The sequence below is a fragment of the Mangifera indica genome, chromosome 8 (genome assembly GCF_011075055.1).
Source record: "Mangifera indica cultivar Alphonso chromosome 8, CATAS_Mindica_2.1, whole genome shotgun sequence".
Classification (NCBI taxonomy): domain Eukaryota; kingdom Viridiplantae; phylum Streptophyta; class Magnoliopsida; order Sapindales; family Anacardiaceae; genus Mangifera; species Mangifera indica.
The window spans coordinates 9365530-9393119 of NC_058144.1; the positions used below are offsets into that span (position 1 = coordinate 9365530).

At 32.1% G+C, this 27590-nt stretch overlaps 2 protein-coding genes across 3 annotated transcripts; both read left to right on the forward strand.

Moving 5' to 3' along the window:
• Nucleotides 1-6055: 6055 nt before the first annotated feature.
• LOC123223947 lies at nucleotides 6056-12186 on the forward strand. The gene is made up of 5 exons (XM_044647445.1): nucleotides 6056-6183; nucleotides 6368-6431; nucleotides 6536-6677; nucleotides 11554-11773; nucleotides 11934-12186. Exons 1-5 carry the CDS (start codon nucleotides 6056-6058, stop codon nucleotides 12184-12186), a joined length of 807 nt encoding a protein of 268 aa, XP_044503380.1.
• Nucleotides 12187-15497: 3311 nt separating this feature from the next.
• On the forward strand, nucleotides 15498-20480 carry LOC123223036 (lysine histidine transporter 1-like). 2 transcript variants are annotated; one of them, XM_044646089.1, is made up of 8 exons: nucleotides 15498-15620; nucleotides 15771-15937; nucleotides 16111-16494; nucleotides 18251-18644; nucleotides 18753-18858; nucleotides 18951-19042; nucleotides 19155-19223; nucleotides 20309-20480. In XM_044646089.1, exons 1-8 carry the CDS (start codon nucleotides 15576-15578, stop codon nucleotides 20405-20407), a joined length of 1356 nt encoding a protein of 451 aa, XP_044502024.1. In that variant the 5' UTR covers nucleotides 15498-15575; the 3' UTR covers nucleotides 20408-20480. The 2 variants fall into 2 exon arrangements, with proteins under 2 accessions (XP_044502024.1, XP_044502025.1); XM_044646090.1 differs by having other exon boundaries at nucleotides 15777-15937.
• Nucleotides 20481-27590: the final 7110 nt, after the last annotated feature.

Consider the following 27590-nt stretch of genomic DNA (forward strand, 5'->3'; position numbering starts at 1 on the left):
GACAGCAAAGAGGAGAAGAAGAAGATGCCCAACAGAAGAAGAAGACGCCCAGAAGAGTATTACGTGTAGGGAACTATTTTTGTTATTTATTTTCAAAATCTTTTCAGAATCCATTTATGATTCACTTTCAGAATCCTGGTATGCATAGGAAGCTCTTTAGGTTAAGGAAACGCGTTTCCCTTTTATCTCAAATTACGGAAACGGCCCCGAAACGTTTCGTACTAGTTTCGGGCCGTTTCGGAAACCGGAACGTTTCGGATTCGTGGAAACGCACACTGCTGTGCGTTTCCGTGCTTCTTAGATTCTGACAAGCAATATTATATATACAAAATCATCTACAGAATCCCACATATATTTATGATTGTCACTTTCTTTTTAATATATATTCTGACTTATCGATAATTGATTAAAATAAATTGAAGACAAGAATTAATAATTAAATAAGATGTGATATTCTTTCTAATAAAAATTCTCTAATATAAAGAAGAGATAGAACCAATTTGACTTGGAGATTTAAGTTTTATTGAGGTTTAACTGCTTAAAACTACCATTACGATTAACCAAGCTCTTCCACAGAGAAAAGAAAAGAAAACACAAGGTCAAAATGTCAGATGCTTCCACCTTTCTTATTATGTCCTCCTCCTCTTTTCTAAAAATTCCAACTTTGGCTTCCTGTTCATCAGTTCAATACTCCGAGCTAGTCATACTTGAAGTACACATGTAATGTACTTAATAAATACTTTGTTCAAAACCATTCTTATTTTACATTGGCCAAAGGTCCTGTTCCCACCCAAGGTTTGATGAAATTTTAAAGTCTTATCTGTTAACTTTCAAAAATATAAACATCTACTCATAAATAAATTTTTGTTAAAAATCTTATTTATAGATAAGAGTAAAATCGTCATTTAATAAAAAATTAAAATTTTATCACATTTTTCCCCTTAGGTTTACAAATCTAACAATTTTCTCAACCTAAAGTTTGAAAAATGAACATTTTCCCATAGGGTTTATAGTTTTCCCTTGTTACTTCTCCTTTGGTGACCTAGAGCCAACCAACCTGCATACAATGCTCCTTCCTCTCCCAGATGATGATGAATCATAGGCCAATCTCCGATTTACTGAAGATTTGCCCGCACAAAGAAGAAACAAATATGTGTCTTGCATAGATCTATTTCTTTCGATCCATTTGTGTGTTGGTCAAGGAGCACCAGTAAGTAAGTTGGCCAACTCTAGTCACTGGAAGAGTAGCAGCATAGGAAAACTATAAATCCTATGAGGGAAATATTCATTTTTCAAACTTTAGGTTGGAGGGGAATTATTAGATTTTTAAAAATATGAGGGAAATGTAATAAAAACCTTAATGTTTATTAAAATACAATTTTATCCTAATTACTGGTTAAGATTGTTAATTGAAATTAACTTATAGGTAAGTGTTTAGGTTTTTAAAAATTAATGGATACGACTTTAGAATTACATCAAATCTTACATAAGAACAAGTCTTTTGGCCTTTTACATTTTATTCAGAGTTAATTTTTAACGGTAATTATTTGTTTTACGTAAAGGAGGTTAATCAAAGTTTTTAATCCTAAATCAATGAAAGTAAAATTACTTAAATGCCCTAACCAGTGGTTTTTTATTTAATGAATTTTATGCTTTTGTACTCAGAGGGCAAAGTTTCATTCAATGTGTTGCCATTATAAGAGACATTAAGATTAGTTGCATTTTTGTGGTTATTTTTTTTGTTTCATCCATGGGGCTTTAAACAGCAGTATACCTTAATATGCAACAGATCAGAATATCTTAATAATACTCCCAATTGCTAGGGCTGGATTCGACCCGAGCCGAGCTCGGGCTCGGCTCGGTTTATTTAGAGGCAGCTCGAGTTCGGCTCGGTTCGTTTTCGGCTTGGCTCGACTCGGCTCGACTCATTTTTTATTATCAAAATGATATCGTTTTTAATATATATGGATCAAAACGATATCGTTTGTATAAAAAATTTTGAAAAAAAATCTACCGAGCTAACTCAAGCTCGATCGAGCCGAGCCGAGCTCGCGGGTCGGTTCGAGTCCAGCCCTACCAATTGCAAATTTAGAGTGCAGAAGAAACGAATCCAACGTCCCTATCAAATCTACACAAGGATGCTGAAAAGCTAATTGAAGTCAGGCTTCCAGTTCCATATAATATTAATAAAAACAAGAGCTTTTTTTTATTGATTGATGCCCAAGAAACTCAAGCTAGCTGGCAATTTCAATTCAATCGAAGGCCAATTAAAGACAACACCCCTTAGCTCCTTTCATATCAACAAAAAGGAATTTTCGCAGTCTAAGCATTTGATGCCCAAAAAGGAGTGGTATAGGGAGGCCATTAAGGAAGGTATCACAAGTTTGATTGAGAATGATCGAGTTGTAAGCGTGCCAAGAAACTTCAAGTCACACGCTCCAAATATTGAGAATATCTACAGAGTCAAAAGATGATAACTGGAGAAGAAATTAGCTTTAGGAATCATTTTTCTATGTTACATGGAAAAATACTCTTGCAACGTTTGGCATCTTAGAAGCTTTTGATGTCGATTCATTGGTCGGAAGATGAACCATCTTTGTTTGATAAAACTATTATGATAACAAGGCTAACGGTGGGAGAAAAAGATGATGAGAAGATCGGTTGATAGCAAAAACGGATTCTGATTGTTAGAGAAAGAAAAAAAATCTTTAAAGAGAAAAATAAAATTTTCAAAATATTATCATAAGAAAAATTAGTAATTTTTTGAATTAAAAGAAGAAAATAATAAAAGGTTTTAAGGTTTTATAGTTTAGTGATAAAATAAAAATATTATTCTTTATAATTAATGATTTTTTATTAAATTTAATAAGACATGTGCTGGTATTTGAATTTTTTATACCCACAGATGTGTATTTGAGAATGGATAGCACCTTGCGTGTTAGTATATAAGGGTGTAACTGTAAGGTGATCAAACCTGAGATACTAAGATGTCACCCTGTAAATGAAGTGGGCTTAACTACTATCTGACAATAACTAAGGTGTTACTTTGATATTTTAACCACACGCATATAAAAGTGGTGGCCCATGTAATTTTTTCTAACGTGTTAATAAAATTTGCTCTCCCTCTCTTCTAAAAGATTTCAGAGAGTTCCTCACTCTCTCCTATTCATATTCATTCGTATTTGCTTCACAAAACTAAGGTTAGATCTAGATACATAAATCCCTAGTTGTTTCTCACATATCCTATCATGGTATTAGAGCCAAAGACTCGCGTCGTCAGATTTGGACCTGTGGAGTAAAAAGGGTTGAGGTATCAACGAACAATCGTTGTGATAACGATTCTTCTTCCTTTATATGTTTGTGTTTTTTTGCTAATGTTTTTTTCTTAGATCCGTGTGATTCTAATATACTTGTATATTTTTTTTGGTATGTTTTAATATGCAAAGTTTCAGATCTGATTTATTACAACTTGTTTGCATGTTATCTCAGTGCTAATGTCACTTTAGATCTGTGTGATTCTAATATACTGGAGTATTTTTTGTTCTATTTTAGGATGCAAAGTTTCAGATCTGGTTCATTACAATGTTTTTTTTGCATGTTATCTTAGTATTGATGTTTCTTTAGATTTGTGTGATTCTAATATACTGGAATTTTTTTTTTGTTCTACTTTAGTATGCAAAGTTTCAGATCTGGTTCATTACAACTTGTTTGCATGTTATCTCAATGCTGATGTCTTCTTAGATCCGTGTGATTCTAATATACTTGAAAACTTCTGTTTTGGTTTAGTATGCAAAGTTTCAGATCTGGTTTATTACAAATTGTTAACTAAGTTTTCTTTAAATCTTGAACAATCTTGATACAATTGTTGATGTGTTGATAATGCACTTGTTATCTCAGTGCTTATGTTTTCTTAGATCTGTGTGATTCTAATATGTTTGAATGTTTTATTTTGTCTTAGTTTTCAGATCTGGTCTGTTACAACTTGTTACCTAATTTTTTCTTTAAGTCTTGAACGATCTTGATACAATTGTTGATGTGTTAATGTAAAGACACTCCCGTATTTTTTAGACTGGTTGATTAAAATGTGTTGAAAGAATTTTTTCTTGTATCTGATCTGTCTTTCTAACGTCATGATTAAAACTTGTTTTACTCAAAATTGTATTGTTGTTGTGATGTTATATTTCGTGTGTATTGTTTGCCTCTTGGTTGTATAATCAGTGTGTAATCTGCTTCCTAGTTACATAAATTGGCAACCTGAGGGTGCAGTGCTACTGGCTCGAAAAAAGAGGTTTATTTGAAACCTCGTCCCTCTGGTATAACAAGGTTCTATAATTTTGATACAGGTTATAATAATGGTTATAACAGCTGTAATTGCAATTTAATACTGTTGTTACTTGTAGTGTCTGTATAATAATTCAAGTAGTTTTTTTTTTACTGTTATTTGTTAGTGCATTGTAGCTGTGATTCTGGTGTATTTTTCTTGAATCTATTGTTAGTTGCAGTGTCTATATAATAATTCACGTCCTTTTACTATTATTTGTTGGTGCATTGCAGTTGTGATTCTGGTGTGTTTTTCTTGAACTTGTTAAACCTATATAACTTTATACCTATGGAAAACTCAGCCAGTTCTATTGCAGAAGGTATCTTCACTAGTGTAGGAACCTGTAGTTGCTCCTCTCACTTATAATCCATTAATCCCAAATTTGATAAGTTTAATTTCAGTTTTTGGAGATCCCAAGTCCTGTTTACTGTTGGTACTCATGGTCTAGACAATCACCTTCTAGGTTTCTCAACTTGTCCTCCTCCATACATACAAATTCAAACTGAAGATCAATTAATCATCAAGAAACCAAATCTTGAGTACTCATTTTTGCAAAAGATTAATAAACAATTAATGAGTTGGCTTTTGTCTTCTATCTTTGCATGCATGTTTAGGGTCATATCTAAATGTCAACATGCACATGATCTATGGGTTACTCTTGAAAATGAGTTCCCATCTGAGTCTAAGTCTCAACTTTTTCATGTTAAAAACTTAATACAAAACACAAAAAAGAACAATATGAGCATCACAAAATACTTTGAGAAAATGAAGGAGTATGTTGAGATCCTTATGTCTAGGGGACATAATGTTACTGATAATGAGGTTTTAAGTCATATTTTATATAGATTAGATTCTGACTATGACTCAACTGTAATTACTCTCAATTCCAGAATTGAATCTAAATATGACAAACCTACTATTCAAGATGCTCAATATCTGTTACAAAAACATGAACTTAAACTTGCTAAAGCTTAGCAATCTCTCACATCTAACGTGTCTCTTGAATTTCATAGTGCCCATTTTGTCAATCTGGTTAAACCTTATGATAAATTACCTGATCTTACAATAAACAGTCACAAACTTTCTCTTACCCCTACTGAAGTCAACAAACATCCATACACTGAAAACTATGTCTCACCTGGCTTCTTGAATTATGGTCAACACACTTACAATCAAACTCCACCACCTTACTATAATCAGACACATTTTTCTAGTCCTCCTAACTATAGGCATTCTGGTCAAAACACTTTTTCCTATTAGTCTTTCAATGGCTTTATTAGGGGTAGAGGAAGAAGTGGAAGAAAAGGTCATGTTATCTGTCAACTGTGCAATAAACCTAGACACTTTACCATTTAATGTTATCATAGGTATAACCCTAACTACAGTACTCAAAATGTCATGCCTTAATTCTATGTTGGTCTTGTTCCACCAACTCAACCTCATTACTCTCATCCTATGTCCTTATCTCACAATACCTATCACTATTCAAAACAATCCCAACCAGTGTCAATCCCACACTTACCTCAGTACAGTACAAATTTTCCATGAATTCAATTCACTAATCTTGACATTACACGAACATCTCTTAATGTACATCAAACATATCTTACCTATAATTACTTTCAGTACAATGTCACTCCTTACAACACTATCAGAACTCATTCTAATACTGTTCCAAGTGTTTCCAATACACATATAGCTGGTCCAACTGCCCTTTAAGATGGTGTTTGGTTTATGGACTCAAGAGCCACTGATCATGTAACTGCTGATCCCTCTCAACTTGCAATAGCCTCTACTTATCAAGACACTGATCAACTTCAAGTGGGAAATGATGAGAATTTTCTTATCTCCTGTACTGGTCAGTTAGTCTAACCAAACTTTATTCACAACAAAGTTGTGCACTTGAAAAAGGTACTCTGTGTTCCTCATATCACTAGGAATCTCCTCAGTATATCTAGAATCATCAAAGACAATAATGTTCTAGTTGAATTTTCAACTAACAAATGTGTGATTAAAAATAGACTAAGTAATGTTGTCTTATTGCAGGGAACCTTTAGAGATGGCCTCTATATGTTGTCTTCGCCCAAGCCATCTGGTTCCCAAACTCAAGGTAAGATTAAAAATGACATTGGCTTAAAGGAGTTCATATGTTCTTGTCTGCATTCCAAACAAAATGACTACATTAACAAATCTGTTTGCTCTGTAATTCACAAGGACAATGACTCTCATGATGATAACATTGCTACTGTTGAAAATAAAAAATTCTTGAATAATAATGTTGATAATGTTAATTGCAAATCTGTTCATGATACTAATGCTTCTAATGGCAATTCTCTTAAGAATCAAACAAATAAGGGTATAACTTGTGAAATTGCTATTAAGTCTTCCAAGTCTGAATTAACTCAAGCTCTCTGACACTCTAGGTTTGGTCATCCTAACCCTAAAATTGTCACTATAATTCTCAAACTTGTTTGTCCTTCTCAGAATTACTCTAGTAATAGTTTGTTTTGTAATGCATGTCAATTTGGTAAACTAAAGCAATCTAGTTTTCCTGTGTCTCAGTCTAGAGCTTCTAAATCTCTTGAACTCATACATACTGATCTTTGGGGGTCTTCCCCAACTGTGTTATCTGAGGGATATAGGTACTACATCCATTTTATTGATAACTATAGTAGACTTACATGGATTTTTCCCTTAAAGTTCAAATCTAAAACTAAGACCACCTTCATGACACTTCATAGATTAGTTGAAAGATAGTTCAATAGTATAATTATGTATGTCCAATCTGATTGGGGAGGGGAATATAGATCCTTAGCTCCATACTTAACTAGTCTTGGAATTGTTTTTAGGCATTCTTATCCTCATACCTATCAGCAAAATAGAAGAGCTGAAAGAAAACATAGGCAAATAGTTGAAACTAGTCTCACTTTGTTGGCTCATTGTGGTATGCCACTTAAATACTGGTGGTTTGCTTTTCAAACAGTTGTGTACCTTAGTAATAGACTTCCTTCTTCTGTCATTGACTTTCAGTCATCCTTTCAATTATTGTTTCACACAAGTCCCAACTATCTTGTCCTTAAAGTGTTTGGGTGTACAACTTTCCCTTATATAAGACCTTATCAGTCACAGAAATTTGGTTTTCACATAAAAAAATGTATCTTTGTTGGTTTTAGTCTAGCTCATAAAGGGTATAAATGCATGTCCTCCTTAGGAAAAATTTATATCACTCAAAGTGTAAAATTTATTGAAATTGTTTTTCCTTTTCTACATGATCGAGAGTTTAAACAACCTAACTTCTCTTCTAAAATGGTCTTTCTTTAACCTGAAGATAGGTGTACTATAACATATAAATTCCCTCCTCTACAAATAAGTAAGTCATGTGGTCTTAGTTCCCCAGTGAACTGTTCTATAGAGATAAACATATCACATATCAGTATTTTTGGTGCTGAATTATCTACTTGTGCACCTGATAATGTTCAACAATTCTCTGAGAATTATATTTTATCTCTTATTACATCAACATCTCTTCTAGGTCAACTTGAGCCTGCTACTTCCATGTCTTAACCAGGCCTATCCAACTTTACCCAACCTTAACCACTATTTTCAAATGCCACTTAATCCAATTCACCAGGTCTTAATTTCACCAATCAAAGTCAACAGTTTGAACCTTCTGGTATCAACACACATCCCATGTTAACTAGAACTAAAACAGGAAAACTTTCAAAACCAAAACAATGCATTACCTCTAATGTTTCTGCACATATGTTTCTCACTTCATCTGTTGTCAAAGCTAAACCCCAAACAGTTACAAAAGCTTTACTTGATTCATACTGGAAGCAAGCTATGCAAGATGAATATAATGCCCTGGTTACTAACAACACCTAGACTTTGGTTCCTTTGTCTGATGATATGCATGTAGTTGGGTGTAAATGGATTTTTAAAGTTAAACACAATCCTGATGGGTTTGTTCAGAGGTATAAAACCAGGTTAGTTGCCAAGGGATTCCAATAAACACCTGGGATTGACTATTTCGAAATATTTAGTCCTGTTGTTAAATCTGCCACTATTAGAATAATTTTGAGTGTTGTTGTGAGTTACAATTGGGAAATTAAACAAATTGATGTGAATAATGCATTCTTAAATGGTGATCTTACTGAGACTATGCTTATGAGCCAATTAGAAAGGTTTTCTGAGTGTTCTAAGAATGGTAAATAGGTGTGCAAGCTAAATAAAGCCTTGTATGGACTCAAACAAGCTCTAAGAGCTTGGTTTGAGAAGCTAAGAAATGCATTGATGGCATGGGTTTTTATTTCTTCCATTTTTGATACAAGTATATTCATATATAAATCTAGTCATGTGATTGTGCATGTACTTATGTATGTGGATGGCATTTTGTTAACTGGCAATGATAGTTATGTGATCACTCAAGTTATTACTCAATTACATCAAGAGTTTGCATTAAAAGATTTGGGTGTATTGCATTTTTTTTTTTGGGTTTTGAAGTGCTTCGAAACCACACTGGACTTCATTCAAATCAAACTAAGTATGCAAAGGATCTTTTGTCAAAAATAAATATGCTTGAGTCTAAACCTTGTATCACTTATTTTACAATTGAAACCAAATTGTATCCAAAAGATAGTGAAAATTTTGAACATTCATCATTGTATAGGAGTCCGATAAGAGCCCTACAGTATTTAACTTTTACTAGACCTGATATTACATATTCTATTAACAAACTCAATCAGTTCCTGCAAGCTCCCACTAAATTACAATGGAAAGCTTGTAAACGGGCACTGAGGTACATCAAAGAAACACTTGATTATGGTCTCTTATTTCATAATGCATCTAATCTTCAGTTAGAGTGTTATTCTGACTCTAACTAGGCTAGTAATTTGCATGACAGAAGGTCTACCATTGGTTATTGTGTTTTTCTTGGTAAAAACTTAGTTCAGTAGAGTTCAAAAATATAGAAGGTGGTTGTCTTATCCTCCACAGAAGCTGAGTATCGTGCACTCACACATACAACCACTGAAATTGCTTGGTTAAAGTCTTTGTTTAGTGAATTGCATTTAGAGTTTCTCAAACCTCCTGTCATCTGATGTGACAACCAAAGTGCAAATGCACTCGCTACAAATCCAGTTTTTCATGCACGCACGAAACACATTGAAATTGATGTTAACTATATAAGAGACCAAGTTACTGCCAAAAATGTTGTGGTTCAGTATATTCCTACTAAACACCAAAAAGGTAGACATTTTTACCAAAGCTTTATCAACTGTTAAATTTGAGAATATTCGTACTTCCTTAAATGTGTGCAGTATGAGTTTCATGGTAAACTCTAGGAATAGTGGCTGATTTTTTTGTGCAACCTTTTGTTGTCTGAATTATGCATAGATTGTTGTGTGTGCTTTTGGTGTGTTTTTTTTGTAGTACTACTGGTTCACAGATATTTTGGAAATGTATGGGCATAAACACAAGCAATTGTTTGAGTAATTATATTGTGAACATGAAGCTGTGAGGTCTACATTAGTGTTTGAATTGTGCACAACACAATTGGTTGAGTAATCATATTGTGAACATGAAGTTATGAGGTTTGCATTGTTCTGATATTAGTATCTGAATTGTGCACAACTTGTTGTTTGCTGATAAATTTTTTTTTGGAAGTTGTCTGTATGGTGTGATACTGTGATTATATAAAAAGTCTATTGCATATTGATCTGGTGGTGTGAGAAAGTTGTTTGGCGAAATCTGAGGCTCTACTAATATGAAGGTATGCAAAGGTAGTTCCCTAAACCTCTCAAATATAACTTGAATAACTCTTAGCATCAATGTTATTGTGGTATCATGGCATATTGATCTAGTGGTGTGAGAAAGTTGTTTGGCGAAATTTTAGGCTCTACTAATCAAAAGGTATGCAAAGGTAGTTTCCTAGAACTCTCAAATATAACTTGAATAATTCTTGATATTATTGCCATTGTGAAATTTTTTTTTTTTGAGAGAGAAAAGAAAATGAGAAAAAAAAAAAAAGAGAAAAGAAAATGAGAGGAAAGAATGAAAAAAGAAGTGAGAAAAAGAGAGAGAGAGAGAGAGAGAGAGAGAGGAAAGGAAATGAGAAGAAAGAATCAAAAAAGTGAGAAAAAAAAAGGAGAGAAAAGAAAATGAGAGGAAAGAATGAAAAAAAAAGTGAGAAAAGAAAATAAGAAAAAAAAAATGGGAAAAGGAAATGAGAAGAAAGAATGAAAAAAAGTGAGAAAAAAAAAAGAAAGAAAAGGAAATGAAAAAAAAAAAGAGTCTGAGTCTGTCTCCATCATATGAATTCTGTATTGGTCTGGAAATTACACTTCAAGGCACACTGTTGTAGCATTTCTTCCCATGAACTTGTACTGTTCTAGAAGTTACCATAGTTTGCTTGTGATTCAAGACACACTGCGTATAGCTACAAAGTAAAACAACACTCGCTCTCCTCTAGCTTTGTTCCAGTTTTCGAACTGAGATGCACTCTGGGATGGAGCAAAAGTGTTGGTGAAAGATAGACCTACAGAGAGAGTCAAGCTTAAAGGGGGATGTTAGTATATAAGGGTGTAACTGCAAGGTGATCAAACCTGAGGTACTAAGATGTTAGCCTATAAATGAAGTGGGTTTAACTACCATTTGACAATAACTAAGGTGTTATTTTGATATTTTAACCACACGCATATAAAAGCAGTGACCCATATAATTTTTTCTAACGCATTAATAAAATTTGCTCTCTCTCTCTTTTGAAAGATTCCAAAGAGTTCCTCACTTTCTCTTGTTCATATTATTTCTTATTTACTCTACAAAACTAGGGTTAAATCTAGATACATAAATCCTTAACTGTTTCTCACATATTGTCTTTGCGTGGAAATAAGTCTTTTTGGCTACCTTTTTCAAAAGTCGGCATCTGGGAAGTCTCGCTCCACTCCTTGACTCCTTACTGGAATTCTCCTTTACATAAAGAGCATCATTGCATATTTTCTTCCATCTTTATTTCATTGCTTTATCTTCTTCTTCCTTGTCTTCTTTCTCTTTGCAATATCGTTCCTGTAATAGCTCACCGTTTTACAAGCTATTATGGTTACTCCAGGGGCCGGTGATTACAATTATAACAAACCAGCGTTAGTCCCTATCTTTCTCTCTTTGTGCGTATATACTTATAAAACATGCAACTTTGAAGCATTTTTTTGTTTAGTCGTTTATTCTATTTGAGTTAGTTCGTGCCTTCTTGTTTTTCAAATTAAAGGAAACGGCTTTGCCATCACTCACAGTCACAGGTGATGACGAAACATTAGCCAAGAGGAAGGCTATTGACGATTGGCTTCCTATTACTTCTTCAAGAAATGCAAAATGGTGGAATTCAGCATTCCACAATGTTACTGCCATTGTTGGAGCTGGTGTGCTCAGTCTTCCTTATGCCATGTCAAAGCTTGGATGGTATGCTAGGTTCTTATCTATTAACCAGTCATTTTTTATTGCGATTATAAATTTCAAGGAGCAAGGATTTGTAGAGTTTCTTTTTTTTTTTTAACTCTAAGTACTTTGTTTTTTCAGGTTTTAAGTACTTTCTTTTACAGTAAGTATTTTGGCTTTTCAGGGGTCCTGGTATTGCAATATTAGTTTTGTCATGGATCATAACTCTATATACCCTTTGGCAAATGATTGAGATGCACGAGATGGTTCCTGGAAGAAGATTTGACAGGTACCAGGAACTGGGGCAGTATGCCCTTGGTGAGAAGCTTGGTCTGTACGTTGTGGTGCCACAAGTTGTTGTTGAAGTCGATGTTTGTGTCGTTTCCATGGTTACTAGAGGCAAATCCCTGAGGGGGCGTTTGATTGGGGTTTTTTAAGATTACTTTAGTAATCTATTTTTTATTCCTTTGTTTGGTTTATCGACAATAAAATATTACAGTAATCTTCTATTACCAATACTGACGTGATAGGTAATATAGGTAGTAATCTGATTACCACTTTCACCTTAGGTATTTAAAGATTACTGTAGTAATCTTGATTTTATTATAATTATATTATTATATATTAATTTGTTAAGATAAAAATAGTTATATTCAAGGGCATTTAAATAAAATAATTTACTAGTAATTTTTTATTACATTTAACCAAACACAATAATTATTTATACCGATCAAATTTTATCAAACATAGTAATCATTTATACCCAGTAATCTTCTAAGTAATCTATCTTCAAGGTAATTTTTTTATTTTGATAATAAAATATTACCCAAATCAAACGTCCTCTTACAAAGTTTCATGATACCGTGTGCAGCAGTTGCAAAGACATAAAACTCACTTATTTCATCATGATATTTGCGTCTGTTCACTTTGTTCTCTCCCAGCTGCCCAACTTCAACTTCATTTCTGGTGTCTCATTGGCCGCTACCGTCATGTCTTTGAGGTACTCTCTCTGTTTTACATGCCATCAATCGAAGAAAATCGAATTTGACATGCTAACATTTAGGAAACACGGAAAAGCACCATGGGGTTGCGTTTCCGCGTTTCTAAATCGTTTCGGTTTTTAAAACGGCCTGAAATATGTATGAAACATTTGGGCATTCTAATTAGGCCAAATGCCTTTTTGCCACCAAAGTATTCGGTTTTCTCAGGTTTTTCCTTATTAATTTTGAAAATCTCATTTACCTACCTATGGGTTGTTAAAATTAACAGAACTCTAACCCCTAAAAACTTTATCTCATTTTCCCCCCTAAAATTTTAAAAATTAACAATTTTTCTCCAACCCAAGTTTAAAAAACAGTATTTTTCCCCTTAGGGTTTTCAATTTTTTAGAGTTAGTTTTTTGATGTCATTTCTTCCTCTCCAATGACCTCCAAGCGAAGCCTCTTCCTCTTTGGCACGGCCTCCTTCCGATAATTATCCTGGGCACGATCGTCAACAAAGATGAGTCATCTTTGTCTTGTCTTCGTCTCGTCTTCATCAGAGACGAAGAAGCGACGAAGATAAGTCGTCTTTGTCAACTATCGTGCCTAGGACAACCTCTGGAAGGAGGCCATGCTGGAGAGGAAGAAACGTCGTCTAGAGATCATCGGAGAGGAAGAAACGACGTCAAAAAACTAACTCTGAAAAAGTGAAAACCCTAGGGGAGAAAATGTTGTTTTTAAAACTTGGGTTAGGGGAAATTGTTAGTTTTTACGGTTTAGGGAGAGAAAATTAAATTAAATTAAATTTTATTTTTAATAATATAGAAAAAATGATAATTTTACCCTTAAAACCGTTAATTTTAATCGGTTACGAGTGAATAAATGAGATTTTTAAAGTTAACAGGAGAACTTAAGAAAACAGCATACTTGGGTGGGAAATAGTCCTTTGGCCTTCTAATTATTTCCAAAAGATATGAAACACGTTTATATGTTAAAAAAAGGCCAAAGTACTATTTCTCACCCAAAACATATTGTTTTCTTAAGTTTCTCTTTGTTAACTTTAAAAATTTTATTTACCCACTCATAAGTGATTAAAATTAATGGTTTCAAAAGTAAAATTATTATTTTATCTGTAATATTAAAAATAAACTTAAATTTGATTTCATTTTTTTCCCATAAACTCTATAAACTAATAATTTCTCTTAACCCAAGTTTTCAAAAATAGCATTTTCACCCCTTGGGTTTCCAAGTTTTCAATTTCATTTTTCGACCATGTTTCTTCTTCTCTGACGACCTTTAGATAACATCTCTTTCTTTCCGATGCGACCTCCTTCAAACGGTTTTCTTCGACATCATCATTGACGAAGACTTTGTCTTTGTCGACAATGATGCCCAGAAAAACCGTTAAAAGGAGATCGTGTCAAAGAGGAAGAAACATTGTCTAGAAGTCGTCAGAGAGGAAGAAACATTATCAAAAATTTAATCTGAAAACTTGGAAACTCTAAGAGGAAAATTGTAGTTTTTGAAAATATAAATTGGGAAAAAATTGTTAATTTTTAGAATTTAGGAGGGAAACGATATAACTGATAAACTTACTTAATTTTAGTTAGATAAATGATATTTTCAAAGTTAATGAAGAGAAAATTGAATCGCAGCATAATTTGGGTGGGAACTAGTCATTTGGCCTTGAAAAGGGGGAGCAATCTGTTGCAATGTTCCTAATTTCATTCGACTAGAGTTTAGCTGCCATAACCTAACCTGCCTCTCTGTACCAAGCGTCTCGACTCCTCTCCGTTTCCGACTCCGACGCGGTGTCTCAACTCCTCTCCTCTCCGGCGGCTCGAAGCCTCAGAGAATCAGGTTTTTGGAATCCCTTTTTTTATATGGGTTCTGGAGAGTCTTCTCCTCAGCTTAAAGGTGTCGTCGTCATCACTCTTCCTCCTCCGGATAACCCTTCTTTAGGAAAAATCATCACTGCTTTTACTGTTAGTAATGAATCCCCACAAGTACAACCCCACCAAACTTAAGAAGAGAGTGATGTGATTCCTTAGGAACAATACCCTGTTTCCGAACTTCCACTTCAGTACCTTCCTAGTCAATTCCTTAGGCACAATACCCTGTTTAATGAAATTTATGCTTTTGTACTCAAAGGACAAAGTTTCATTCAATGTGTTGCCATTATAAGAGACATTAAGTTTAGTTGCATTTTTGTGATTATTTATTTTGTTTCATCCATGGGGCTTTAAATAGTAACATACCTTAATATGCAACAGATCAAGATATCTTAATGATAGATAGGTCAAGCCTCAAGTGAGACCCAGAAGAGTTATAATAATAATTAAAAAAAAGAAAAGATCAGTATTGAATCCGATGCTGTAATTACAATGGATGATCCATAGTCAACTTGCATTATAATTGCTTATATAATATTAATAAAAACAAGAGCCTTTTTTTATTGATTGATGCCCACGAAACCCAAGCTAGCTTACAATTTCAATTCAATCGAATTTACGCATCTAAGCATCTGATGCCCAAAATGAACAGGTATAGGGAGACCATTAAGGAAGCTACCACAAGACCGATCTCAATAGGCCAAAAGACTTGAACCCACGGATGGATAGCACCTTGCGTGTGGAATAAGGCTATTTGGCCACCTTTTTCAAAAGTCCGCCATCTGGAAAGTCTCGCTCCACACCTTGACTCCTTACTTAAATTTCCTTTCATAGAAAGCCATCATTGCATATCTTCTTCCGTCTTTATATCATTGCTTTATCTTCTTCACCTTCTTTGTTTTCTTTCTCTCTCCAATATCGTTCCCGTCACAGTCCACCGTTTTACAGGCCATAATGGTTCCTCAAGGAACACATGATAACAATGACAACCAAATCAGCGTTAGTCCCTATCTTTCTCTCTTTGTGCGTATATATTTATAAAACATGTGACTTTGAAGCTTTTTTTTGTTTACTCGTTTATTCTATTTGAGTTAGTTCGTGCCTTCTTGTTTCCCAAATTAAAGGAAATGACTTTGCCATCACTTACAGTCACAGGTTGATGACGAAACATTAGCCAAGAGGAAGGCTATTGATGATTGGCTTCCTATTACTTCTTCAAGAAATGCAAAATGGTGGTATTCAGCTTTCCACAATGTTACTGCCATTGTTGGAGCTGGTGCGCTCAGTCTTCCTTATGCCATGTCAAAGCTTGGATGGTATGCTAGGTTCTTATCTATTAACCAGTCATTTTTCATTGCGATTATAAATTTCAAGGAGCAAGGATTTGAAAAGTTTCTTTTTTCTTTTCAACTGTAAGGACTTTGTTTTTTCATGTTTTAAGGATTTGAAAAGGGCTCTTTCTCTTACAGTAAGTATTTTGGCTTTTCAGGGGTCCTGGTATTGCAATATTAGTTTTGTCATGGATCATAACTCTATATACCCTTTGGCAAATGATTGAGATGCACGAGATGGTTCCTGGAAGAAGGTTTGACAGATACCACGAACTGGGGCAGTATGCCCTTGGTGAGAAGCTTGGTCTGTACGTTGTGGTGCCACAACAAGTTGTTGTTGAAGTTGGTGTTTGCATCGTTTCCATGGTTACCGGAGGCAAATCCCTTAAGAAGTTTCATGATACCGTATGCAGCAGTTGCAAAGACATAAAACTCACTTATTTCATCATGATATTTGCGTCTGTTCACTTTTTTCTCTCCCAGCTGCCCAACTTCAACTTCATTTCTGGTGTCTCATTGGCCGCGACCGTCATGCCTTTGAGGTAGTCTCTCTGTTTTACATGCCATCAATCGAAGAAAATCGAATTTGACATGCTAACATTTAGGAAACACGGAAAAGCCCCATGGGGTTGCGTTTCTAAATCGTTTCGGTTTTTAAAACGGCCCGAAATATGTACGAAACATTTGGGCCATTCGATTTGTTTCCAAAGATATAAAACACGTTTATATGTTAAAAAAAGGCCAGAGGACTATTTCTCACCAAAGTATATTATTTTTGGTAGTTTTTATCTGTTAATTTTAAAAATTGTATTTATCCACTCATAAGTGATTAAAATTAATAGTTTCAAAAATAAAATTATTATTTTATCTATAATATTAAAAATAAACTTAAATTTTATTTTATTTTCCTCTATAAATCCTATAAGTTAATAATTTTTTTTCAAGTTTTTAAAAATAGTATTTTCCTCCCTAAGGTTTTCGAGTTTTCAGATTCGATTTTTTGACAATATTTCTTCTTCTCTGACAACCTCTAAGAGACGTCTCTTTTTTTTCAATGTGACCTCCTTCTAATGATTCTTTTTGACATCGTTATCAAAGAAGATCTCATCTTCATCAACAATAATGTCCAAGAGAATTGTCAAAAGAAGACTGCATCAAAGAGGAAAAAACGTTGTTTGGAGATCGTCGGAGAGAAAAAAACATTATCAAAAATTTAATTTGAAAACTTGGAAATCCTAGGGGGGAAAACATTCTTTTTGAAAACTTAAGTTGAAGAAAAATGATTAATTTTTAGGATTTTGGGAAAAAATGATATTAGATTCACTTAATTTGGGTGGGAAATAGTCCTTTGGCCTTGAAAAAAGGGAGCAATCTGTTGCAATGTTCCCAATTTCATTCGATTAGAGTTTAGCTGCCATAACCTAACCTTCCTCTCTGTACCAAGCGTCTCGACTCCTCTCCGTTTCCGACTCTGGCGAGGTGTCTCAACTCCTCTCCTCTCCGGCGGCTCGAAGTCTCGGTGAATCGGGTTTTCGGAATCCCTTTTTTTTAATATGGATTCTGAAGAGTCTTCTCCTCAGCTCAAAGGTGTCGATGTCATCACTCTTCCTCCTCCGGATAACCCTTCTTTAGGAAAAATCATCACTGCTTTTACTGTTAGTAATGAATCCCCACAAATACAACCCCACCAAACTCAAGAAGAGATTCCTTACGAACGACACCCTGTTCCCGAACTTCCACTTCAGTACCCTCCTAGTCAATTCTCCTTTAAGCTTTTTGGCCTTATGGATATCTCTGTTTTGTGGAGACTTGTGGAGAATTCTGGGTATCTTTTGTTTTGTGGGTATCTATGCTACTGATGGCTCTCAGAGGAAGCTTTGTGGAGAATTGTTGCCGTCACCTGATTTATTCAATTTTAGCCTTGGTTAAGTTGCAATTTTTCTTTTCTTCTTCCCACTTTTTAGCATCTATAAGACCCTAATATTATCTTGTAATGTTAACTGTATTAGATTTTATTTATATTTAAAGTACGTTTGTAAATAATTCTCGAAAGAAGGCTAAAAAGTGTGTTTTTGTTGTATTTAAAAAAAATTAATTTTTTTAACCTGTATTTTCTTTATAAAAAATTAGTATTTACAGAAAAAATCCTACATTTTTTTTATATTTGTATAATTTTTAACGTTTCTGTTTCTTATAATTTTTAGAATATGCGTTTTCATGTTTACATGTTTTCACATTTATGTTTGTGTGCTACATAGGCTAACAACAGGTTTGATTCGTTTGCCGTAAATTAAACAGTTACTCTGCTATTGCATGGGCCGCTTCACTCCATAAGGGTGCTCTAGCAAATGTTGAGTATGGTTACAAGGCTAAGTCCACAAGTGGAATTGTGTTTAACTTCTTTAGTGCCTTGGGGGATGTGGGGTTTGCTTATGCAGGCCACACTGTGGTGCTTGAAATTCAAACAACAATTCCTTCCACACCTGAGAAGCCATCAAAGGGTCCTATGTGGAAAGGAGTTGTCGGCGCTTACATAGCTGTTGCCTTGTGCTACTTTCCCGTTGCTCTAATTGGGTATTGGGTGTTCGGCAATACTGTTGAAGATAACATCCTCATTTCCTTAGAAAAACCTGCCTGGCTAATAGCAATGGCTAACTTGTTCGTTGTTGTCCATGTTATTGGGAGCTACCAGGTGAAACCAAGCTTTCCTAATTTCTGCCTGTTTTGTTTGAGATTTCATTTCAGGTGGATCACTCTTCCCAGTTCACATATCAATATGCTTTTGTCTGCATATATACAGATCTATGCAATGCCAATGTTTGACATGTTAGAAGCATTATTTGTGAAGAAATTGAATTTCAGAACCAGCACCCCTCTTCGATTCATTGTCCGCAATATATATGTTGGTTAGTAATTCGCTAATCAAAACAACATTGATATATTACTTTAAGAAGTCTATTTGGAATATAAAAATTGTTTTATCATTTACTCGTTACAGCATTCACAACGTTCGTTGCCATTACTTTCCCCTTCTTCGGAGGCCTGCTTGGATTTTTTGGAGGACTTGCTTTTGTGCCAACAACATACATTGTAAGCTAGCTAAACTTAGCCTCTATGTTATTCACAAAAAGATATGAAATATTTTGTAGCATTTGTCACCTGCTGCCTTGTATCTCACTTGGTCCTATTTTTTAAATGTCAGTTGCCCTGCATGATGTGGCTCGCCGTCAAGAAACCACAGAAATACAGCTTATCTTGGTGGACTAACCGGGTACGTGAATTAATCTGGTCCATTCTTCATTTTCTTTAAGGGTGTTTGATTTGGAAAATATTTTATTATTATTTGATAAAATTAGATAAATATAAATAATTATTTTGATTAGTTAGAAGTAATAAAAAAATATTAATATATTATTTTATTTAAATGCTATTGGGTATATTTATTTTAAAATATTGTTTATGTTATTTATAATATTAATTGAAAATAAAGATTATATTATAATAAAATCAGAATTAGTTTGATAATTTTTTAATACTTGTAGAGATAATAATCAAATTATCTCTTGTATTATTTGTCATATAATCTTTGGTATCTTTTATTACTTGTAAACCAAACAAAGTAATATAAATAATAAAATATATATTATTAGAAGGCGTTTAGTTTAGACAATGTTTTATTATTAAAATTAAAAAATTATTTTAAAGATAGAGTACTTTGAATATTATTATGTATAAATTGTTACTATGTTTGATAAAATTCGATAAAAATAGGTAGATATAAATAATTATTGTGCTTGGTTTGAAGTAATAAAAGAATACTAGTATATTATTTTATTTAAATGCCTTTGAATATAATTATTGTAAAATATTTTTTATATTATTTGTTATATTAATTGAAAATGAGGTTATTTTTGCTCTAGAAAAATTAATAAATAAGAATATATTTATAATAAAGTCAAGATTACTTTAGTAATCTTTTAATACTTAAGGTAAAGGTGATAATCGAATTACTTTTATATTAGTTGTCATATTACAATTGGTAATAGAAGATTACCGAAATCTTTTATTACTTATAAACCGAATAAAATAATGTAAGTAATAAAAGATAGACTACTAGAGTAATGTTTAATTTCTTCCAACCAAAAACTCCTTTTAATATGTAATTTTCTTCAACCAAAAACTCACATCACCATTGATTAATATTATTAAATTTTTTTATTAATTATATATTAAACAAAATTATATAAATAATAAAAACTAAATTACCAAATAATCTTAAATTTTCTTTAAGGATGCCCCGTTATTGTTTTGTTTGTTAGTTCTACTTTAAATTTCAACAAATTTCTTTGGTTTCAGGTATGCATTGCACTCGGTATCTGCATGAGGATCATATTAGCCATTGGAGGATTTAAGTCAATCATAGTTAAGGCCACGGATCATCGGTTCTACTCTTGATTCAGTCATCCTCTCAAAAGGGCTGATTGTTCAAAAGCATTTACTTTGTGTATATATATATATATATATATATATATATATATATATATATATATATATATATATATATATATATATGTATGTATGTATATATGTATGTATATGTTAATCTCAGAATTCATAATTTTGTGCTGGTATTGTCGAATGGTCAAAGAGCTTTATGTGTATGATATAATAACAGTTTGTCAAAAAAATTATTTAAATATTCCATTTTGACATACATTTTTTTATTCTCCATGTATGAACAAATGATAATGATATGTTTGTTTTATCCGAAACTAATTATGTTGAAAACATTTAAGTATGCCAAAATCATACTATGTGAAATTTTGTAAACAAAAGAGCATATCCAAATTCGCTTTCTGTTTGTGCAGTACATTCAATTATGCTCCAAGGGTTTGATGTGAGCCATTTTCACAATCTTATTTATCCGAATACTATAGTCATTGGGAGATATGATCTCTTTGTTTTTTTGTGCATTTTTGGTTTTAGGAGAACAGAAGAGAAGAAAGCTTTAAATGTTAATCCTCTTTGGAAGCAATTTTTGGACATATTTATAACAGTTTAACTGCCTCCTAACGATTGTTTCTTTTGTCTCCGGGTTTGGTTGACTCGTTATGAGTGGATCTAGACCCAATAAATTACAACTTGAGAAATCTAATGTTCGTCTTTTAACTCTCTCGACGAATATCATGATTTTAATTTCACATAGTAATATTTTATTATGTACTAGGTATAAAGTATTATTAAATTTAATAAAAATTAATATATATAAATAATTTTTATATTTAGTCAAGTGTACTACAAAATTACTAACATATTGTTTTATTCAAATGTTTTTTTGATATAATTATTTTAAAATATTTTTTTATTATATTAATTAAAAATAAGAGTTAGTTTTTATTGTAATGGTTTCAAGATGGCTACTCAGCTGTAGAAGGAATTGTCGCTTGAAGGTTACATTTCATTATTATATTTTTGCTTAATTAAATAATATTTCATATATATATGTATATTTTGTTTGTAATGGTTGCAAGATGCAAGTAGCTAGTATTCACCAATCTACATAATCAAATGTATCCTTTTTTGTATCCTCATTAGAACTATTCTATTTATTAAGTAATGATTTACTTTAAACATATGAAAAATAAAGTAGATAAAAATACTTGTAAAACTATTACATGACAAAAAGGAAATTGGATTTGTGATATAATCCGTTTTATTATTATTTTTATTTCATTATCCACTTATGGTTATATTTTCTCTATTTTTGTGTTTGTATCAATATTGCAAATAATTGCCACTCAAAGAATTTAGTGATATTTATTTATGCATCAATAAAAATAATAAGGACGACTAAAATTAATAAAAAAACATTGTCACAAAATTATTATTATGTTCCCACCCAAAGTTTAGTGTTTTTGCAAATTTTCACATATTAATTTTAAAAATTCTAAATACCCATCCGTAGGCGGTTAAAATTTGTGGAACCGATTAAGTTCAAGAGGTAAATTTATTATTTACTTAATAATATATTTAAAATAATAAAATATTACCATTTCCTCCTTAGGTTTAGAAAACTAACAAATTCTCTTTATGATTAAACTTTAAAAAGTTACATCTTTCTCCGTAGGGTTTTAATCTTGTCTTTCCCTCTTCATTGACCAGACTCCAGTCGACACCGCCTTCATCCCTTCTTCTCACTTTGTCACTGACAACGAAGGCTAATGACGAAGAAACTTCGATGCACGACATGAAGTCGGTGAAGTGAAGAAGTCGACTTGTGTATTCATCTTTACAGACAGACAAAGATAATTTGTCTTCATCCACCCTAGATCGTTGTCAAAAGACAACAAAAAACCCTTTGTCAGCATCTTTTGATGTCGATCTAGGATGGATGAAGATGAATTATTTTCGTCCGCTTATAGAGACAAGAGTCTCTTCGCTAGATGATCTTTATCCAATAAAAACGCATGAAATCGCCTAAAGATTGCAACAAAGAAATCGGAAGGGAGAATACTAATGATCAAGAAGTCGTTATTCGTCAAAGAGGGGGAAATCAAAACTCTAGGGGGGAATTTTTCACTTTTCAAACCTTGGGTGGGGTGAGAAAAAATTATTAGATTTTTAAACTTAAATGGAAAATGTGATAAATTTTTAGTTTTTTTAAATATTTTACTAAATGATGATTTTATCCCTAATAATAACTATAAAAATTAACAAATTGATGGATGGTGTTTAAGATTTTTGAAGTTAATGGCTAAGAATTTGAAAAAACATTAAACTTTGGTTGGGAATAAATCCTTTGGCCTTAAAATATGTGATCAGAGTGCAAAAGAAACGGGGAGTGTTTCCTTGCTTTTAGTAGTGTACAATGATTTGTTCGGGCCTACCTTTTCCATTTGTCTCTGCAATTTTAAATGACTTTGGCTCATGGCAATCAACAAAAAAGTAATGAGATAAATTATATAGTAATAACTAGCTAGTTGAAAGACAGTTAAGCAGTCAAGACAAAGAGACATGTTTATATTAATATTTCTAGGTCAGCCGTTAGATTCTACAAATGCAATTTCAACCAACAAATTTAGGATTATATTATTATATACGCACGAACAATAATGTAATATCGTTACACTCAATATTCTCTAAAAAGTTCAAGGCCTGCCTTAGCTTGTAGTGAATAATCCAATATTTTGATGCTTGGCATTTACTCTATATATTTTCCAAACAGACAATCTTAACCAAAATTTTCCTTCTATAGGTCTCAAATCTACAATTAATCAAAACCAAACTATGCAAAGTTAATAACTCGGAAACGATAATCACCAAGTTTTAACACTCTAAACGACAATGATTTAAGGGTTTTTTTTTTAATGTATCATACATACATTATTCTTTTAGAAGTTAAGTCCACTGAACATCAACCGATAGCTATTATTGATATCATGTAGAGGTGTCAGAGAGCCAAGCTAAGTTGACTCTAGCATAGTCGATTAGGCTTAGGGGCCGCATTGACTCAAAAAATACACAAGGCTCATGACACGTCCATATGTATATACGATCAGACTAAGCCTTTAACAAACCGACATATTAATTAAAAAAAAAAAATTTTAATTATAATTATTATTTTATTTATTTATTATACACTATTGTGCTGGGCAGAGCCAGTCCACAAGCTTACAGGCCTAGTCCGCTACAATAACATATTTCTCATGAATAAATTAAGTATCAAAATTAATATGACAATAAAAGATCGAATACAAAATTAATACAATGACAGAAATTCATTCGATATTACTTTTCTATTTTTGTTGGGTTGAGAAAATATTTTCAAATGTGTCAAATTGGTTTTTACCTTGAATTAGAAGATAATTACAAAAAAAAATTGTTTTTTTTTTTAAAATTAATTACTGTTTTTCGTGGGGTGTATAACGCGCACGCACGCTACTTTTAAACTATTAATAATGATGTGAAGAATTAGAACACTTGAAAGCTTTTTTTAATTCCAAAAATGATTGAAGATAAAAACAATTAAAAAAAACAGATTTATTTCGCTGCTGTTTAGAGGTACAGTAGATCGGGCCGGGCCCAAGGCCTGCTATTGTGGCAAACCTTTGGATCCGGCCGGCCTTATAAATATATATGACCCACGACTTGACTTTATGTTTATAGGGGTGAGCCAAGCCAGACATTTAATGATCGCCCGTTTATATATTAATTTAAATAATTTTTAAATAAATATTTAAATTTATTAATATAAATTTTCTTCCAAGTTAATATAATTGAAAATCATAAATTACAAGTCAATCCTCCAAATCACATTTTGTTTATACTTTTAAATGATGATAAATAATTTTGTATTACTAATTATCCTATTTAATTAAATGAAACTTTTTATTTTATTGGAAATGTTACAGTGAAATTGTTTTGTCTAGCTACATCTTCTTGACTTACTCGATGTTTGAGTCAAAACAACTATTTTAATATGTTCAACCACCAAGAAGAAGAATAATTCACGTGAGTGGTCATCTGACAGTGTCTCTTGTTTTTTTTCTATATCTACTATTATTACTATTCTGTTATTGTTTATTAACAACTTAATTCCTATTTTGTTTTTACAATTTTCTTAATTCTTATTTTTCTTTAAAATATTTTTATAATAAAAATACTTAATATATTTTAAGCAAAAAAGTGCTCAAATACGTAGGATAACTTCACTTTTAATAGATGTAATATAAACACTGTAACAGAGATATAAGCTAACCCTTATTTATATTAAAAGATGAGACCGAACAATTATTAAGGTGTTCAAATGATAAATTTTACCTATAATAAAATATTTTAATAATTTTTTAATATAGACTAATTGATAGATAAATATTCTTTTTAAATTACACTCGATTCCTTCATTACCAGTCATTTCAACCACACTCCACAAATTGCCAACAACGCTCCAAGGATCCATTGCCACTTGCCCCACCATAGATACACTCGTTAATCAATATTACTCCAATCTAACTACGTCTTCCTATCTTTTATTATTTGTGTTATTTTATTTGTTTTATAAAATAATAAAAACTTATCATATATTAATATTTTTTTATTATTAGATAATGTAATAGATAATATAATAATAATTTGATTAAGTAATGTTATATGAATAAATAATATACATAATTTTATACATAATTAATGATTTATCACTAGTTTAAAATTAAAGATAAAACAATACCTCCTCATATAATAACTTGTCATTGGTTATATACAAAGTTGTGGTAATTCATGATTATCATCCAAAGGTTACAAGAAGACAGCAATGCAGCCAAAAACAAAGGGCATTCACAAATGGGTGGCCGTTGGTTGATATCTCTAAGCATTATATGCACTGAATCAATTCAACGTCCAAATAACATCAAAGAAATTTGAAAGGACAGAATTTTTGCGAAGCCAATTAACTCTCAACTACATGGTAGCCAACTTCATAAATGTGTTTAAGGCTAAAAAAGACGAGACATGGATGAACATAACAAAATGTATTGTTTGAAAACAAAAAATTGTGGAATGAAATATATAAAATCTCTAAAATATGTCCTGAAAAGATATAAACACCCCTAGAGGTGTTCATAGGCTGGGCTGGCTCTTCGTCGTCCTTTGTCATGTTATCTAGCGTAATTCTTTGTGGTGTTATCCTTTGTTTCTTCTTTTTAATTTGGATGACGAATAGTCATCTTTTGTTTGAGAAGATTATCGGTCAGATTCCCTAATCCTAAGATCAGCGGCCAGAGATTAAACCTAAAAATGGGGGGGGGGGGGGGGCCGGGAGGAGAGGAAAATGATATAATTTTTTAAGTTTCAGGGTTTAGGGGTAAAATGATAATTTTATCTTTATCTCTAATTAAAAATTTTAATAACAGTTAGTTTATGGGTAGATGTTTGAATTTTTTATATATTATAGATGTATTTTTGAGATTCAGATAAAATTTGGATGGAAAATAGTCTTTTAACCTTAAATAAAATACTCTTCTGAAATATAAATTTTAACTATCTTTGTTCATATGTTGGTATTACACATTTACTGTTTTATAAACTAAACACAATTTGCAAACCATTATCATGTTGTTGAGCTTTTAAATTAATTTTATATATTTATACTTGTTCAGTATAAATATTAACTTTAGAATAATGTTACGTGTAAACAATTTTAATACATAATTTGGACATACGAATGATATGTTATTATGTGATTCGATGTTATTTTATCGTTAATTCAAAATCATTGAATTGTATGATGACATATTATCTATATACTTAAATTATCTATAAAAAATATGTACATATAATTTTATTGTTACCTTTATTTGAAATGTTATTTTAACGAGATAAAAATGAAAATTTAACTATTAAATATTATTTATCATAACCAATACCTGTATTTTAAAAGTTGAAGAGCATTTATACCATTTGTCTCAAAACAGGGCACAAAATTAATTCATTTGAACCTTGCTGCATGATGGTAGAAAAATGCTAGTCATTACAAGCGATATGATGAATGTCCCTGATTCACCAAGTTTGTTGTATGAATATGTGGAAATTAATGAAGTTTAGTGATATGTGTTTTCAAACTAGAGGAAGAGTTGAATCCGAGTTAGAACTCAGTTTAAACAAGTTCAAAATTATTGATTTATTTAATATAATATTATTCATTAAAATTATATATTTTTATTATTTTTATTATTTTCACTCTCATCCTTTTTTCTTCTATTTATAAAGAGGGATGTCTTTGTCATATAATCATATATTAAGGGGTACATTATAATTTTAAAAATATTAAAGGTCTTCATAAAATTTTTCCATTTGTCTCTGCAATTTTAAGTGACTTTGGTTCATGGCAATCAACAAAAAAGTAATGAGATAAATTATATAGTAATAACTAGTTAGTTGAAAGACAGTTATGCAGTCAGGACAAAGAGACATGTTTATATTATATTAATATTTCTAGGTCAGCCGTTAGATTCTACAAATGCAATTTCGACCAATAAATTTAGGATTAGATTATTATATATGCATGAACATTGAACAATAATGTAATACTGTTACACTCAATATTACCTTAAAAGTTCAAGGCCTGACTTAGCTTGTAGTGAATAATCCAACATTTTGATGCTTGGCATTTACTCCATATATTTTCCAAGCAGACAATCTTAACCAAAATTTTCCTTCTATAGGTCTCAATCTACAATTAATCAAAACCAAACTCTGCAAAGTTAATAGCTCGGAAACGATAATCACCAAGTTTTAACACCCTGAACGACAATGATTCAAAGGTTTTTTTTAATGTACCATACATACGTTATTCTTTTAGAAGTTAAGTTCATTGAACATCAACCAATAGCTATTATTGATCTCATGTAAAGGTGTCAGAGAGCCGAGTCAGGTTGACTCTAGCATGGTCGATTAGGTTTAGAGGGTCGCATTGACTCAGAAAATACACAAGACTCACAACACGTCTATATGTATATACGGTCAGACTAAACCTTTAACAGACCGACATATTAATTAAAAAATAATTTTTTAAATTATAATTATTATTTTATTTATTAATTAATTTTTTCATGATATTATATATAATACTGTGCCGGGCAGA

What these genes read in the sequence shown, in the direction of transcription:
- LOC123223947 (XM_044647445.1), top strand. Translation starts at nt 6,056, where the DNA reads ATGGACTCAAGAGCCACTGATCATGTAACTGCTGATCCCTCTCAACTT. An exon ending in TAAGAATCAAACAAATAAGG is followed by an intron (nt 6,678 to 11,553) that starts GTATAACTTGTG and finishes TATTTGAGTTAG; the next exon opens with TTCGTGCCTTCTTGTTTTTC. An exon ending in GCCATGTCAAAGCTTGGATG is followed by an intron (nt 11,774 to 11,933) that starts GTATGCTAGGTT and finishes TTGGCTTTTCAG; the next exon opens with GGGTCCTGGTATTGCAATAT.
- LOC123223036 (XM_044646089.1), top strand. Translation starts at nt 15,576, where the DNA reads ATGGTTCCTCAAGGAACACATGATAACAATGACAACCAAATCAGC. An exon ending in GCCATGTCAAAGCTTGGATG is followed by an intron (nt 15,938 to 16,110) that starts GTATGCTAGGTT and finishes TTGGCTTTTCAG; the next exon opens with GGGTCCTGGTATTGCAATAT. An exon ending in TGTCCGCAATATATATGTTG is followed by an intron (nt 18,859 to 18,950) that starts GTTAGTAATTCG and finishes TACTCGTTACAG; the next exon opens with CATTCACAACGTTCGTTGCC.